The sequence below is a fragment of the Cryptosporidium bovis genome (assembly GCF_009768925.1).
Source record: "Cryptosporidium bovis isolate 45015 chromosome Unknown contig_48, whole genome shotgun sequence".
NCBI lineage: Eukaryota > Apicomplexa > Conoidasida > Eucoccidiorida > Cryptosporidiidae > Cryptosporidium > Cryptosporidium bovis.
Window position 1 is genome coordinate 13,678 of NW_027125027.1, and position 15,700 is coordinate 29,377.

The window sequence follows — 15,700 nt, forward strand, 5'->3', positions numbered from 1 at the left end:
CTAACTGTGTTTGTTGTTAGAGCTCGTGTATTGAAGGTGAATTAGTTAAAGATGACTTCTTTAGACAAGGTGAAATTGTTTGAGTCCTTACTTGAAAAAAAAACGGGACTTTCTATGGAAATGGCAGCTACATACAACCCATCTGACGTAGAATCCCACTGGGATTCTATATGGTGTGAATCACAATTGTTTACTCCAGATAATGAAAGAGCCAAAACTCTTAAATCAACTGAGAAATTTGTGATTGCATTACCACCTCCAAACGTGACAGGAAGGTTACACTTGGGTCACACCTTAACTGCTGCTATACAAGACAGTTTGTGTCGTTTTTACAGAATGACTGGTAAGGAAGTGCTTTGGATTCCAGGTACCGACCATGCCGGAATTGCGACTCAGTCTGTTGTGGAAAGAATTACATTGAAAGAAGAAAAAAAAACATTACATGATTTTTCACGAGAGGAATTCTTAAAAAAAATATGGGATTGGAAAGAAAAACACGGGTCTGCTATATGCTCTCAATTTCGTAGACTTGGATGTTCCTTTGATTGGTCTAGGGAATTCTTTACAATGAGCAAGCCTATGTCAAAAGCAGTAGTAAAAGCTTTCATTGATTTGTTCAACAGAGGATATATTTTTAGAAAAACTAGATTGGTTTCTTGGTCCTGCCATCTCCGTACAGCTTTATCAGATATTGAGGTGGATACAATGGAAATAGACAAGCCAACTAGGATCAGAGTTCCCGGGCACGAAAAAACCGTCGAGGTTGGTGTATTGTGGCATTTTTCATATCCCATTGAGCAGCCTAATAGAAATTATGAATGGCATTTCTTACCGGAAAACTTGAGCAGAATTGAAAAAGTAACTGTGGCAACAACTAGAATTGAAACTATGTTGGGTGACGTTGCAATAGCGATTCATCCAAATGATGGAAGATACAAGAGTTTAGTTGGAAAACATTGTTTACATCCATTCATTAAAAATAGAAAGGTAATTGTTATTGAAGACGAATATGTTGACCCAGACTTCGGAACTGGTTGCGTCAAAATCACTCCTGCTCATGACAAAAATGATTATGATATTGCAACGAGATACAATAAGAGGTGTCAAAGTTGTGGAACTGACGAGAAGTTGGACTTTATCTCTATTTTTACTGAAAATGGAGAAATTAATGAGAATTGTGGAATATTTTCAGGTATGCACCGTTTTAAGTGTAGGGAGGTAATAGAAAAAGAATTGGATAGAATTGGTCTTCTTGTTGAAAAAACACCAAATTCAAAGCCCATGCAAATACCTATATGCACAAGATCGAATGACATTGTTGAGTTGATGTTAAAACCACAGTGGTGGATGGACTGCAAACCATTTGCAAAAAGGGCTTGCGATGCTGTAAGAAGTAAGAAGTTGATAATTGAGCCAAGTTTTCACGAACAGACGTGGTTTTACTGGCTAGAAAATATTCAAGATTGGTGTGTCTCAAGACAGCTTTTGTGGGGTCATAGGATACCTGCATACAAAGTAATAATGAAAGATGAAACCAAGAATACAGATGAAAAATGGGTTGCTGCAGAAAGTTCGGAATTAGCCATTCAAGAGGCAATTAGGATCTTTCATTTAGATGAGGAATTTACTGTTGAGCAAGATGATGATGTTTTGGACACTTGGTTTTCGTCTGGACTTATCCCGTTTTCACCGTTAGGATGGCCAGAATTATGTAATGTAAAAGATAGTGATTACTCCATATATTTCCCAACTACACTTATTGAAACAGGATCAGACATCATATTTTTCTGGGTTGCACGTATGGTAATGCTGAGTTTTGCTTGTACTGACCAGCTACCATTTAAAACTGTTTATCTCCACGCCATGGTCAGGGACTCGCAAGGAAGGAAGATGTCAAAATCCCTTGGAAACGTAATTGATCCTATTGAAATAATTCAAGGAATTACTCTTGAAAGTTTGAATGAGAAACTTTCAGAAGGAAATTTGCCACAGTCTGAAATAAACAAATCAAGAGAAAATAATTCAAAGGACTTCCCAGATGGCATTCCGGAGTGTGGCGCTGATGCCTTAAGAATTGGCCTCCTTGCATACACTAAACAAGGTAGAAATATAAACCTGGATATTAAGCGTGTTGTAGCATATAGATTTTTCTGCAATAAAATATGGAATGCATGTAAGTTCGTATTTTCTAACATTCAGTTATTGAAGGAACACATTTCAGTCGATAAATTTGAACTGTTATCATATTCTGAGCTATTTTCCAAGTATCGCAATGATCTTCAATGGGAGGACTACTTCATTTTATTCCGTTTGGCTAATTGTATTCAAACTGTTAAAACATCATTTGAGAAATATTTGTTCTCAGAGGTAGTCACAGCAGTGTACAACTTTTGGTTATATGAATTATGCGATGTTTATTTAGAACTTGTAAAGAACAGATTTAAGGATATTGGAAATAACTTTAATGCAGCATTCACAGCTGGTCAAGTACTATTTAAGTGTATTGAATACGGTTTAATACTACTACATCCACTTACTCCCTTTGTAACAGAAGAACTTTACCAAAGAATAAAACAAATAGCCAATGGAACTCATTCCAAGGGTTCAATAAGCAGTTCATCATACCCATCTGTCTTCTCACACACCGAATTAACTCCAGCAAAAGACACAGAGTTTAAGGTAATGATGAATATTGTTTCAAAAATTCGTTCTTTGATGTCAATTTTAGGAATTACCAATAAAGAAAAACCAAGCATTTCTGTGTTTATTCTCCTTAAAAACTGTGAGGATCGTATTAGCGATTTGATTATGAATGTTGCACCGCAATTTATCACTAGATTAACATTAATTTCAAGTACAGAGGTAGTTTCAGAGTCAAATTCGAACAGAATTGAGGAACTAAAAAAGACATGCATTCTAGATGCAGTTGATGAAAAGATTTCTTACTATTTAAGACCTCCAAATCAAGTAGACTTGTCTCTTGCATTAAAAAAGATAGGAAAACAATTAAGTTCAAATGAGAAGCTGTTAGAGTCGTATCTAAAAAAGAAATCTTCTCCTGCATACACGAAGGTACCTGAAATGGTTATGAGACAGAATGAGGAAAAAATTGAATCTCTTACATCCACAATAGATACACTTAAGTTAGCATATTCAAACATTGAAAATTTGGTTGATTTACCAAAATAATAGTTTAAAATAGTAGCCGGACCGTAGAATTTGTTAATTTTTCTTTTTTACTTTTGTTCCTAATATTAAATGTAGGCGCTTTTTGTTTAATGTAGCCAGCGGTATGGCCAACCGCATAGATAACCGTCACATTTAGACTGAGGACAAGGAGACCTGGAAATTGTAAGAAATTGTAACCAAAGGGCAAAGTACTTATTTTTGGTGATATTAACACTCATTGTTGTATTTTTGTTGATATTATATATGGAACATGAGAGTTCTAGATTGTAAAATCTTTTCAAAAAACAAAAATCAGGAAATAGAATGCCTTGCAATTACCCCAAATGGTTATTTCTGTGCAGTTTCACAAACTGAAGGATTTATAACAGTATTCGACACAGTCACATTTCATTCATGGTTACATATTTCTTCTAATGAGAAATATTCACTTAGAACTCTGTTTTTTATAAAAAAAGATACACAGATTTTTGATGAGATCCATATTGATGATTCACCCCAAGGAGATGAAGCAATAAGTGATGCCGATAGTGAGAGTACTCAAACAACGGCATTCACATCCCCAAACAGATCTCCTGTTATAAAAAGACGTTCTATACCTTCAAAGTACTCCGCTGATATTTTTGATTTACAGTTTTATAGGCTAATTGGTTTGGGACTTGACGGAAGAATTATTGAATGGGACTTAAACACAGGCTTTGTTTTGGATACAATGATTTCTTATGGTGGAGCAATCTTTCAAGGTGCTGTTTCACCATCAGGTACTCAATTGGCATTGGCATGTGCCGATGGTTCAGTGAAAATTTTTAGCCTTCTAAACGACGTTATCTCATTTTCTCATTCACTTCCAAATCACAGCAATAAACTCCTATCTGTATCATTTTTGAATGACAAAACCATATTTTCTGGTTCTAGCGATGGTGTTATTTTAGATTTTGATGTTAACTTAAGGATATGCAAAAACGTAATGTCAGTTGGAACTGGTAAAAAAGCAATAAAAAGGTCAGAGTCTAGTGACACGTCTATCTGGTGTCTATTATGTATTGAATCTGAAAATGTTCTTTTTAGTGGAGACTCTAATGGCACAGTAATAATTTGGGACTTGTTCACCTATACAGCAATAAGAACATTTACTCATCATCAAGGAGATGTTTTAACACTTACGATGTTGGGAAGCATGGAAAAAAATTCATTTATCATTTCAACTGGGATAGACGGTTCAGTTGTATCTTATATAAACACTGAATCTTTAAGCAAATCTGAAGGTATATCTAAATGGGTTCCAGAGTCATTTTGTTATCCACATAATTCTGCAATATGTTCCGTTGCAGCAATTTCAACACCACATTCAAAGGGCCCCGTTGCTATTTCTGGAACTTGGGATGGAAGGTTGGTTATGTGGCTTCCAGCTGAGAGGAATTTTAGAGTTAAAAATAAATTGAATGAAAACAGTCTTTCACCAAATTATTATCACTACACCCTTCCTAATGGTGTATTGAATAATTCCTTTAACATTCATATTGCGGAGAATGAACGACTTATTTTGCGTCAAAACATTTATTCTATAGAGATGTGGTTCATTTCAAGTCCAGAAACAAGTAATAAGGTTAGGAAAGACTCTGAAGACTTATTAATAAATCCGTTTACAATATTATGCAACAAACTAAATAGTATAAGATACAACTTTAGTGGGGCAGATGAAAGTCACATGGGGAACTTAATACCTGTGCAGCCAATTAAACTCATAGAATTTAAGTTTTCAAATAGAAGAGACAACAAAATAATTTGTTCTGCATTAAGCAAAAATGGCAACTATGTTGTTGCATCTTTTTTGGAGGGTGGAATAAAAGTTATATACATTGATCTTGAGACTTTGAATATAAGTAACATTTCTATTGAATCTTGTAGAAACACTTTTGCTACAAGCCTAACATTCCTAACTAACACTACTCTGGTTGTTGGGGGATTTTACATCTCAGATATACACGGAAAAACTACGGGAAAACCAAACATTTGGATTGTTGATATAGAAAGAGATATAATCATATCGTCCTTAGAGCTAAATTTAGAAGATAACTGCAATATTGGTAGAGCCTTTAAGATGAGTGTTTCATTTGATAATCAGTGGCTGGCTGTGGTCACAAGCTATGGATATTCATTTATTATAGACATGGATTCGTTGAAAGTTGAGGTAGATCTGAGTAAATTGAAAAACGACACTTTGAATCCATTTTGTGAGAGTAACTACTCTACTCCAATAACGTCCGTTTGCTTTAATAAAAGTAAGAGTGGCATAATTTTGGTTTTGATGTCAGATGGAAAATACTTTTTTTATTCTTTAGTATCTAAAAAGATACTACCTAAAGAACACTTCATTAAGAACACTCCTTATAAAGAAAATGATATTTATTCTCCACTGATTTATAGTATTCCAAAAAAACTCTACTCGCCACTTTTAAACGGACCAATTGTAGGCAGCAACTGGATTATAATACCAGACGATTCAAACACGTCTAATGTAGAATCTAAAAAGGAAAGTGATATTTTTATACTTCAGACATACGATTACATCGAGTACTTTAGTCTATTTGGAGAGAAATTTGATTCCAACACCTCTACAAAAGAGTCTTCATGTCCCAATGACAAAGATGAAAATGAAATTGCAAGAGAGATTTGCGGTCCTGTATATAAGTTACCTAGATTTAAAAAACAGGAAATGTTTTCAACTAATTATCTTTTCTATCCCGAAAGATTTGTAGAAGGAACTGGAAAGGCGAAACTAACCAACGAACCAACTGCGGACAAATTGGACAAGAAAACTACTGATATAAATGAGTCATTTAGAGCTTTAAATATCAACAGTAAGTCTGTTTTTGGTGTGTTTTGGGTGAACTCCCCAAAATGGCTCTCACTAGCAAATATCAGAACATATGAAGAACATAACCAAGAAATTCAAACCTCAACAAAAGGATTCGTAGTTATGTTATCAAGCAAAAGTCAAAAATTAAGTGGATCAGACGATAACTACGAAGGCAATAAGAGAACAATTAATAGAAAAAAGTATGGCGAGTAAAATCAAAATTAATTCAATTAAATATTGTTTTATAATTGCTATTTATTATAAATGCTCATGTTTTTTACTCTTTTGTAATGTTTTTTTCTTCAGTTTGAAGCTGTGTACTTTTTATTGAATTTAGCCCTCTACTTTCAGTAGTGGAGGATTTACTGTGATCTTGAATTATTGTAAGCTGTGTTGATGTGAAATGTGCCTTCGTCCTGATTGGAGTGTTTTCGCTCTCAAAGAATCTGTCATTTAAACTTAGGATACTTGAAAATCCACTCAAATTTCCAATTGAGTTCCTTAATATATTTGATGCCTCTGCAGAGTTTCCAATCAAAGTTCCTGTTGAAATGTTCTCTTTATGATTCTCAGGCGCAAATGCAGGTAATATTCTCTTTATTACTATAGGCAAGTAATTGGATGTTTCTTGAAAATTGTTGGTAGTTGAACCATTTTCGGGAATTAATGGAACTTGACTAGTACGTATTAAATTAATCGGTTTTTCCACATCTGGAGTAGATAGCTTTCTATTAACAAATAGTCTACTTTTTCTTGGAATTTCCCTATCCTCATCCTGGTCTGAAGGAATATCATTTTTTTCGCTGCTTTCAACTGTAATATTTTTTTCCAAACTCTGGTTTTCTGATATTTCGCCTTGCTGGATTAGCATTAACTCAGAAGCACCTTCTTCACTCGGAGGTACACCAATATCGCTAAATTTCTCGTTTGTCTCTGGAATCATTTGAGCTTGAGTATCATTATTCACGTTTTCTATTATATTAATGTCTGGTTGCAATGTCTCATTTCCATACATTACACTTGAGTCAAACAAAAGTGGAGTTTGTGAGGTTACATTTTGAGTAGTGTCTTCATCAACTATTTCTGAATCAGTGAAATCAACTAATAAATCATTGGAAATATTAGCATAAAGAGGGCTTTCAAGAGTGCCGTTTCGCTGATTCATATGCATTTCTACTGCATCAAGATCCGTATCGTTTGATTTTAGTTGGTCACTAACATTAATATCAAGACCTTCAGAAAGCACGTATTCAAAACATAAAATGAGAATAACTAAGGATTTAAGTAGTTGCATTATAAATACCTATCTCAATATTATTTCGACAAATTTTTAGATTCAAAAGATGACGTGTGATGAAATCACGAGTGCAAAGTGTGAATATAAGACTAAAAGTAGCTTTAAATAAACATAGGATTTAACATAGAAGGTGGTACAAATTTTTATTATCAAATGAGTTTAATGAGGTTCAAAAAGAGTAAGTATAGATGAATATTATCGCAATAGAATAAAGGTAGGTGGTGTAACAAAAAAATATTCGTTTTAAATAACGAGTTTTTTAAAAAACGGAACTCCAATTGAACTAATGATTTTATAAAACAGAGATACGGAGAAAATGGTACAAATTTCGTCTTTTACTTAAATAGATCTTAGATTTTTCTCCTAAATCGAACAAATTTCTACTTTTTTTAAAGATTATTAGTGGTGTGTAGGCCGCGTGTTAACTGCTACACACAAATGCAACTAGAGAAACAAGGGGTGATTGCTATCCTATTTTTGTTGGGATAAATTATTAGAACACAAAAAATTCAATTTAGGTGTACACATGGATCTTATTTGTTAACTATGTGCAATCTGTTTGGGTGTGTTGTTGAATTCATTTCGAATACCGTATTTAAGGATAAGTAACAAGCCTTAATAAAATTAGTGCAGAGGGTATAGTAAAAGAAAAATATAAGGGGAAGGAGTAATAGGATAGTAACAAAATTATTTCCAATGAATTATGACAGAGTTAGAAACAGTATCTCACTCCTCAAAGGAATTGAATAAAGATTCAATAGAAAAAGATGAAATTGCAGAAATAGTACAGCAAAACGATACTATTATTGTTGAAAAGACAAATGAAAACTCACAATACTCAACAAATGGAAGGGAAGAGGTATTCATGCAATTACAAACAGAATTATTCGATATTCTGCTGGAAATATATTACATAACACCGATATGGGGTTCCTTTAAAGAAAATTTTTACTTTCATTGGAAAAAAATAATAGGTGCAACTAATATTAAGGAACTTCATGCATATAGATTAATATTTAGATGTATGGGTTGTTTGCGTCCTTCTTCAACACCTTTATTTGTGTTAAAAGTTATAATTAAGCAACTTGATGAATTTAGAAGAATATCCGAGCCTGAATATTATTCAGAAAATATAGATCTAAATACCATAGTTCAGGGACAAGCAATTACAGGATTTCATTCACCATTTACTTTCATCCAAGAAATGAAACACTCGAATTTTTCTGACTACAATATCAAAGGAAAACATCTGTTTGAACCGGAAAAGAATTTATTAGTGAACGATTCATCTCTTAAACAATACAAACAAATAGCTAGTGGAGTAAGTGATAGTGATGAAAATAAATTCTTTATGAATCCTGCAAACACAAATAAGACGAATGAGTGCACCTCAAATATAGTTGAAAATCAAATTTTGTTTTCTCAAAACGATAAACTAATTAAGAGTGTGTGTGAAAATATGTGTCATATGAAAAGCGAATACTTGAACAGCTTATACTTTAATCTGGGTTATTTGCAAAATACAGATATTTCATTTGACAGAATAAAAAACACCGAGAATAACATTCATTGTAAATGTGAGTCACAGAATAAGGATTCACTTATTTATAAGGCGCAAAACAATAAAAACTGGTCAAAATATAGCGAGTACTCTGAGAGTTGCGGAGAAATCAGCGATTCTAGTTGTGGATCAAACGTTAAATCTATAAAAAATTCGTTTATTGGAAGTTCACCAAATTCCAATAGGGATTATACTCTAATTGGTTCAGTGACACCCAGACTTCAAGAGGTTGGTCAGCTAGCAAGAGTAATTCAAAGCCAAAACGAATACCATTCTGAATTTTCTGGAAGTAATGAGTTAATAACAGCCTATCCTCCAAAGAAGAGGACAAGGCGTAATAGTGAGATACAAGGTGTCTACTTTGACAAAATTCGTAAATTATGGCGTGCTAATTGGAAAGAAAATGGCCGTGTTAAGACAAAAGGGTTTTCGGTCTTTCAATTTGGAGATGAAGGTGCTAAACAGAGAGCAATTGAATATCGTAAAAAAATGGAGAAGGAGTTTTATGTAACATCAAATAATTCAAAAAATATCCCAAAGAGTACATTCACAAATGGAAAGGAGCAAAATTCGATGCCCGAGAATTTAAGTAGTATTCTTGTGGATTGTAATGACGCCTTTACACAAAATGACATTGAAAATTCGGATACAGTGCAAAATATAAAAACTGCAGAATAGAAATGATCAGTCAGTGTAAACTCGTTAAACTCAAAGTCTAATGTTATCTAATAGTAATTTTAAATTGTCGATACTATTTTATCATTTATATAAATCCTCTATTTAAGGAATCTTACGGTTTGACATAGCCATTTGAATTTGATTTTTTTCCTTTGTTATTTCATTTTACTTAATTATTTGTGGAGGAATTGCACCAACCAAGCCACTGCAAAAAAATAATATTATAGCTTAAGATTATCATTTTATATTAACTTACGATATACCAGTGTGAGCATGCAGAATTTGTTCCGTGGTCTTCCATATTTTATTTGTCAAATCCCTCAACATCTGTTCTGCCTCCTCCTAAAATTTGAATTGTTGTGTGAACATTTAAGAGATTTTTGTAGGCAAACTTACTTCTGTTGTATTATCATCTCCTTCCGCATCTTTCTCGTCATCAGAATTATCCTCTGAGTCGTTTTTAAGTTTGCTTTCAGATTGAATTAAAATAGTTCTGAAGCGTAATTAGTTGACATTAAATCTATGAACTTTGGTGAATCAAATAAAGGGAAACATACCTTTTTTTGTTAAGCAATGTTGAAAATTTTTGGACCTCATCTTCCAATTCGCTTATTGAAATAAATGCTTGTTTTTTTTCTATGTTAAGTGTTAATAGTGTATACTTTTGCAAATTCAATTAAATATTTGTATTCTTACCTAGTGCATGTGCTTCAGGTGCCTGTGTAAGTAAATTTCTCATCTTTTCAACTGCAGATTTCAGGTCATCGATTATTAAGGCTGAGTTTGCATTGGTGTTCAATAACCCCTGGGAGGCATAACATATTGAAAAGATAAAACTGAATAAATAAATTAAAAAAAGCTTCATATTAAAAATATTTAATCCAAGTTCTAAACTGTTGTCTAAAAGTAGAATATTCAGTCCTAATTGCAAGTGCATGCATTTACGGTCGTCAAACAAGGTGGTGGGGATGCATGCAAAGCGCTAACTTCAGAATTAATTTTAAATTAACAACATTAAAATTCCCTTTTATTTTTGACACTTTAAATTTAAATATAATTCGCATGAATTAATTCTTAATGGAAGTAATAATATTACCAAGTTCCTTTATTGCCACCGAGGAGGGAGAATCTTCATCATTCTCGCAAATAGATGTGCCTTTGTCACATGCATAAAGTAACTGCTCATCCCATGGTATCTTAACTAGGTATTTAACATCCATTTGTTTACACATTTCTTCTACAGATGCCTCAGTTTCTATGTTTTTAAATACCTTACCCATGTTTTCTACTACACCTATAATATTTAAATTAACCTTTTTACAGAATGATATTTCCTTTCTTACATCCTGTAAAGCTATTTCCTGAGGAGTGGTGACAATAACTGCACCGTTGATGTTATGGCCTTTCAAATATGATACTATTGAAAGATGTTCATCAGATGTACCTGGAGGTGTGTCTATAATTAAATAGTCTAAATCACCCCAAATCACATCGGTTAGAAACTGTTTGATCAACCCGTTCTTTTTTGGTCCCCTCCAAATAATCGCATCATCACTTTCAGAAAGTAAGAATGCTGTTGACATTACTGAAAGAGTGTCGTTTACGTAAACAGGCGACCATCCACCTGCAGATATGTGAACGTCATTATTTTGAACTCCCATCATTTTTGGAGCAGATGGTCCACATATATCAATGTCAAGCAACCCGACACTTAGATTTTTGGAAGACAAATACCAAGATAATTGTGCAGATACAGTTGATTTTCCCACTCCACCCTTGCCAGACAGAATCAAGATAATATTTTTTACTTTCAATAAATTCTCAATTTCGTAGTTCTTTTTTTTTGAATTGGATGCACAGATTGATGCGTTAGGACACCCAGCACAGGATTCTGCAGTGCCTGCATCTGGTGAATCAATTCCAACACAGTCTTCATTAGGTACAGAGCCATTTTTCAAATGACCAGGAAGCGATTTAACAGGGAAAACATATGAAATTTTGTCGACAATATATGAGAATATAGGTCTGTAAAAATTTTTCAAAGCTCGATCCAACAATATGCCAAAAATTAATCCAACGGAAAAAATTGAAACTGTGGTTAATTTTCTTCTCATTGTTGAAAAATCAAATTATTAGAATATGCCAAATGAAATTGGCGCGTATTTTATAAAAAATAAAAGGTATAGAGTGACTTGATATTTATAATTTAGATATAATGGATTTTTCGAGGTAAGTTTAGTTTGTTTTTAATTCAATTATCTATGAGATAGTTAACTATATTATACGTAGACTTTCCCTTCCTATTGAGAATGGGGACATTTACTTGCACTCTTCCAAAAACAATGAGTTTGACACTCAGTTGCCACCTGTAAGTTTAACACTAAACGTAAAGCAAATTGAAGCTGTTTGATGCTGAAATGACCTTGACTGAATTTTAGGGAGTTTTAAACATGGGAAAGCATGAACTTTTTCGTATTTCGAAGGGCGTTGACTCAAATTTCAAATTGAACTCCGATCTTTCTTGCTCCAGAAGCCAGGATAATTCTAGAAAAATAACAGGTTCAGATTGGTTTAAACTTCCTGAAAAAGAATGCACCGAAGAAACTCTGTATGAGTTTACGGCTCTCCATCTCAGAACTTCTGCAGACCCAAAGTCATTTTACAAACCCGATAACTCAATGAAGTCTCCTCCAACATCGTTTGCCTTCGGTCGCGTAGTTGAAAGTGGAAGGTTGAAAACAGGTGCTGGGCAGGAATCATCTACATACAAAAGCAAAAAGACTAAAACAGGACTCTCCTTCATACAGGAATTGCTAAGGGATTCTAACACTCAAAAATGGGCGAATAAAAAGTATGGAGAAATACAGAGAATAAAAGCAAAGGGCGGAAAAAAGTGGTATGCAAAACAGGTAGCAAAAAGAAAGAAATACTAATTATTGCTTTTCTCAGAAGAATATATATATATATATATATATATATATTCTAAGTTACTATGTTTCACTGTGTATAATATTTATAAATTGAGCAATATTTACGACTTGTGGTATATCATCAGAGGGTCTAACTTCCTCATCATAGTTCCAGTATATCAAATTTGAAACTTCATCGTTTATATCGATCTTTGAACCCACAGCAATAGGATTGATAGATGAAACTAACATAGATAAACCTCTTGATTTTAAGTCTATCTTCTCACCACTTAGTCTCCTTCCTCTAAATATGGCAGACAGTCGGGCATTACTTTTGTCAAGGTTTTTAACGTATCTCAGGAAATGCGAGTTGCCTTTTTTGATAAAAGAGGGGTCCGAATTTTTGATATTAGTCATTTCACCATCAAATCTTATTTTAAATGGCATTATATTAATGTACTTCATTTTGTGTCAAATTATCAGGTTCAACGGGTAAACTAAAGCACTTTTCCTCTAGTGGCGCAAAGAAATTGAATGATTGAGTTTCCTGAATTTTTTAAATCACAACTATGCTCTAAAAATGATATTACAATAATTTATACTCGCCTGTTATTTCATTTAATATCTCAGATGGAGCAGGGCCTATAGCAATTGCAGTGTACTCTCCAGGAGATATTTGAGTTCTACCTGCATCTCTAACGAGATAGCTTGGAACACCCTTTTTTTTTGCTTTTTTGTCTGAATCAAAAAGTTCATCCAACACCACCTTTAATACTATCTTTGCTTGACCTGATTTCTCCCACATTTCTACTGCATTTGGACATGTTTTAATTGCACGTTTGTATGCACCTAGTATTGCGTGACCACATTGTGCAGCTATTTTTCCCTTACCCATTCCTAAATCTAATGGTTTAATTAAATTAAATTGAGGTTGATAGAAAGGTTAAATTTAAAACTTTCGTGTAAATTATTATTTCTTACCTTGTCTGACACATATTACCATCTTATAATCCGAGTGGTTGCCGAACTGACAAGTTCCGGTATTCAGGATTAGGTTTTTATTCACTGTTTTAAACAACTTTGATAAAACAATGATCAAAAAAAATGAAAATAAGATGGGATATGAGATTTTTATGCCATCCTGAAGAATTTCAATAGTTTTCATTTTATTTTGCATTTAAAGTAATTATTATTTACATCTTCCGCCAAACGTGACTTTAAGGTTTTGTAATTAATAATGATGAAACATATCACAGAATTGTTCGAGATAAATGGGAAGGCTATAGGAGTCGTTATTGTTAACTTTGGAAAATCTCTGTTTGTTTGGGTTGGAAGTGAGAGCGTCAAATTTGATTCACTTTTCGTCTCATTTCCTTACAAGGTAAGACAAAACACGTTATTTTGTTCTAAATGTGAAGTTAATTTGTATTTATTAACTTTAAACATAGAATGACAAGTATTCAGACGACTTCGTAACAACCTCCCTTCTGGATGAAAACGAATTAGGATATTCTATTTCTTCACACATTTGTAAGTTTTAATTGAAAATCTTTTTAATAACTTGAATTATATCACTTTTTTTCAAAGGCAAATCACAAAATATAGCTATTTCACTAAGCATGAATATAGAAGATGAGCTAGACAACATAGAGATGAGGGAACTTCAAGTATTTTTAAATGAGAAAATATCAGAGATCTCAGTGAAAAGTATTCGATAGAGAAAAGTTAATCCTAAAATATATTTTTTAAACATTATTGTTTTTTTGCCGTCAAGTACATTATTAATAATTACATGCATATCTACTGCCCCTCTCGCAATAAATACATGTTTAAAAAAAATATTCCGGTGGGATATTTTTATGTCAAAATTTACGCAATAATTTAGTGTTAAATAAATACAATTATTTTAAGACAAATCTATTTCTCCAGTTTCAGAGACTTGAGTTGTTATAGTTGGAGTGTGGTTCAACTCCAAAGTAATGATGTCTGATTGTATCTCTGGAAACAAAAAAAAAAATCAGTACAAAATATCTGAAATCATTTCGTTTAACAGGTCTATTAGAAATTTCATCAATTCAAAAAGTAATGAGGAACTTAGAAAAATTATTGACTCATGTTTGAATTCTGCTACAATAGTTAAAAACACAGAAGGGCAAAACTTTATATCTAAATTAATAGCAGAAATAGGAGTAGAAATACACGAATATATAATCGAGAAAATTAAAACAATCATTGTGAAAATAAATACAAATTTATTAACGTCTTATGGGAAAATATTGTTTCTGGTATGGAATGAATATAGAATAGAAAACAAAAATGAACAAATACAGGATTTAGAAAGAAGAATACAAGAAACATACTGTTTAGGGTCGATTAAGTTAAATCCAGTAATAGCAGTTAGAGTAAGATTTCTCTTACACTATTTTCACGACAACCGTGATCAAGCTGAAGTAAACAACTTATTAGTCAGATTGTACGATCCAATAATATGGCGATACCTTTCAGTAGCAAACTGGAAAGTGAGATTAAATTCAACAGCTCTCTTTGCAATATTATTTCCGCTTATCGATTCATCTCTCGGGCAAAGAGAATATAAAATGGAGCTAGATCGTCAATATCAGATCTTTCAAAACTTACTAACAGATAACAGCTCGGAAGTAAGAGCAGCTGCCGTGCAGTCTGTGTGTAGAGTATTAACACTATATTGGGAAATAACGCCAATTGAGAAGATTCAGGAGCTTTTGAACATAATCACGTCTAAATGTATGAGTGATAAGTCATCACAAGGTGTCCGAATTGCCGTTATAAGTGGAATTGATGTGATTTTAAATAATCCATTTTCCCAGACGATAATGAGTAAGTATTTACCTAAGATCTGCGTTAATTTGCATGATGTAGACTCAGAGGTTAGGTATCATGTTGCTCTGTTAATATTAAAGATTTCACGTATTGAGGGAATGGACTATTCAAAAATAATCTCAAAAAAACAAATTCTTTCCAGAATTTCAAAGGAGTATATCATTTATCAAATAAAACAATCGTCGTTTTACATTAAAAATGGTTACTACTGCAATTATACCTTGAATTTAAACAAAGAAAACCCTAATTCTATTTCTGAGCAGGAATCAGTATTTGAAACTCTAAGAGTAGCAAGAATACTTTCTGAGTTATTAAGTCCATCAATTTTTACAAAAAAAACACTAAAGGAA

General features: G+C 33.0%; 11 protein-coding genes across 11 annotated transcripts; 6 read left to right on the forward strand and 5 right to left on the reverse strand.

Annotated features, from left to right (window-relative positions):
• Nucleotides 1-51: 51 nt before the first annotated feature.
• Nucleotides 52-3,189, forward strand: FG379_002955 (valyl tRNA synthetase; the record flags this gene model as incomplete). Its single annotated transcript, XM_067328276.1, has 1 exon — nucleotides 52-3,189. The coding sequence occupies one exon, from the start codon at nucleotides 52-54 to the stop codon at nucleotides 3,187-3,189; it is 3,138 nt and encodes a 1,045-aa protein (XP_067183383.1).
• Nucleotides 3,190-3,439: 250 nt separating this feature from the next.
• FG379_002938 (WD40 repeats containing protein) lies at nucleotides 3,440-6,259 on the forward strand (the record flags this gene model as incomplete). Its single annotated transcript, XM_067328259.1, has 1 exon — nucleotides 3,440-6,259. The coding sequence occupies one exon, from the start codon at nucleotides 3,440-3,442 to the stop codon at nucleotides 6,257-6,259; it is 2,820 nt and encodes a 939-aa protein (XP_067183366.1).
• A 64-nt stretch (nucleotides 6,260-6,323) lies between these two features.
• On the reverse strand, nucleotides 6,324-7,340 carry FG379_002939 (uncharacterized protein; the record flags this gene model as incomplete). The annotated part of the gene is made up of 1 exon (XM_067328260.1): nucleotides 6,324-7,340. One exon carries the CDS (start codon nucleotides 7,338-7,340, stop codon nucleotides 6,324-6,326), a length of 1,017 nt encoding a protein of 338 aa, XP_067183367.1.
• Nucleotides 7,341-8,046: 706 nt separating this feature from the next.
• FG379_002940 (uncharacterized protein) lies at nucleotides 8,047-9,582 on the forward strand (the record flags this gene model as incomplete). The annotated part of the gene is made up of 1 exon (XM_067328261.1): nucleotides 8,047-9,582. The coding sequence occupies one exon, from the start codon at nucleotides 8,047-8,049 to the stop codon at nucleotides 9,580-9,582; it is 1,536 nt and encodes a 511-aa protein (XP_067183368.1).
• A 165-nt stretch (nucleotides 9,583-9,747) lies between these two features.
• FG379_002941 (uncharacterized protein) lies at nucleotides 9,748-10,321 on the reverse strand (the record flags this gene model as incomplete). The annotated part of the gene is made up of 5 exons (XM_067328262.1): nucleotides 9,748-9,787; nucleotides 9,839-9,924; nucleotides 9,979-10,075; nucleotides 10,140-10,218; nucleotides 10,279-10,321. The coding sequence occupies 5 exons, from the start codon at nucleotides 10,319-10,321 to the stop codon at nucleotides 9,748-9,750; spliced, it is 345 nt and encodes a 114-aa protein (XP_067183369.1).
• Nucleotides 10,322-10,649: 328 nt separating this feature from the next.
• FG379_002942 (uncharacterized protein) lies at nucleotides 10,650-11,696 on the reverse strand (the record flags this gene model as incomplete). The annotated part of the gene is made up of 1 exon (XM_067328263.1): nucleotides 10,650-11,696. One exon carries the CDS (start codon nucleotides 11,694-11,696, stop codon nucleotides 10,650-10,652), a length of 1,047 nt encoding a protein of 348 aa, XP_067183370.1.
• Nucleotides 11,697-12,032: 336 nt separating this feature from the next.
• Nucleotides 12,033-12,515, forward strand: FG379_002943 (uncharacterized protein; the record flags this gene model as incomplete). Its single annotated transcript, XM_067328264.1, has 1 exon — nucleotides 12,033-12,515. The coding sequence occupies one exon, from the start codon at nucleotides 12,033-12,035 to the stop codon at nucleotides 12,513-12,515; it is 483 nt and encodes a 160-aa protein (XP_067183371.1).
• Nucleotides 12,516-12,572: 57 nt separating this feature from the next.
• On the reverse strand, nucleotides 12,573-12,956 carry FG379_002944 (uncharacterized protein; the record flags this gene model as incomplete). The annotated part of the gene is made up of 1 exon (XM_067328265.1): nucleotides 12,573-12,956. The coding sequence occupies one exon, from the start codon at nucleotides 12,954-12,956 to the stop codon at nucleotides 12,573-12,575; it is 384 nt and encodes a 127-aa protein (XP_067183372.1).
• Nucleotides 12,957-13,077: 121 nt separating this feature from the next.
• Nucleotides 13,078-13,386, reverse strand: FG379_002945 (uncharacterized protein; the record flags this gene model as incomplete). Its single annotated transcript, XM_067328266.1, has 1 exon — nucleotides 13,078-13,386. The coding sequence occupies one exon, from the start codon at nucleotides 13,384-13,386 to the stop codon at nucleotides 13,078-13,080; it is 309 nt and encodes a 102-aa protein (XP_067183373.1).
• Nucleotides 13,387-13,731: 345 nt separating this feature from the next.
• FG379_002946 (uncharacterized protein) lies at nucleotides 13,732-14,209 on the forward strand (the record flags this gene model as incomplete). The annotated part of the gene is made up of 3 exons (XM_067328267.1): nucleotides 13,732-13,872; nucleotides 13,940-14,021; nucleotides 14,079-14,209. 3 exons carry the CDS (start codon nucleotides 13,732-13,734, stop codon nucleotides 14,207-14,209), a joined length of 354 nt encoding a protein of 117 aa, XP_067183374.1.
• A 264-nt stretch (nucleotides 14,210-14,473) lies between these two features.
• FG379_002947 (uncharacterized protein) lies at nucleotides 14,474-15,619 on the forward strand (the record flags this gene model as incomplete). Its single annotated transcript, XM_067328268.1, has 2 exons — nucleotides 14,474-15,347; nucleotides 15,396-15,619. Coding segments are annotated over 2 exons (1,098 nt in total), but the record flags the coding sequence as incomplete, so codon positions are not given.
• Nucleotides 15,620-15,700: the final 81 nt, after the last annotated feature.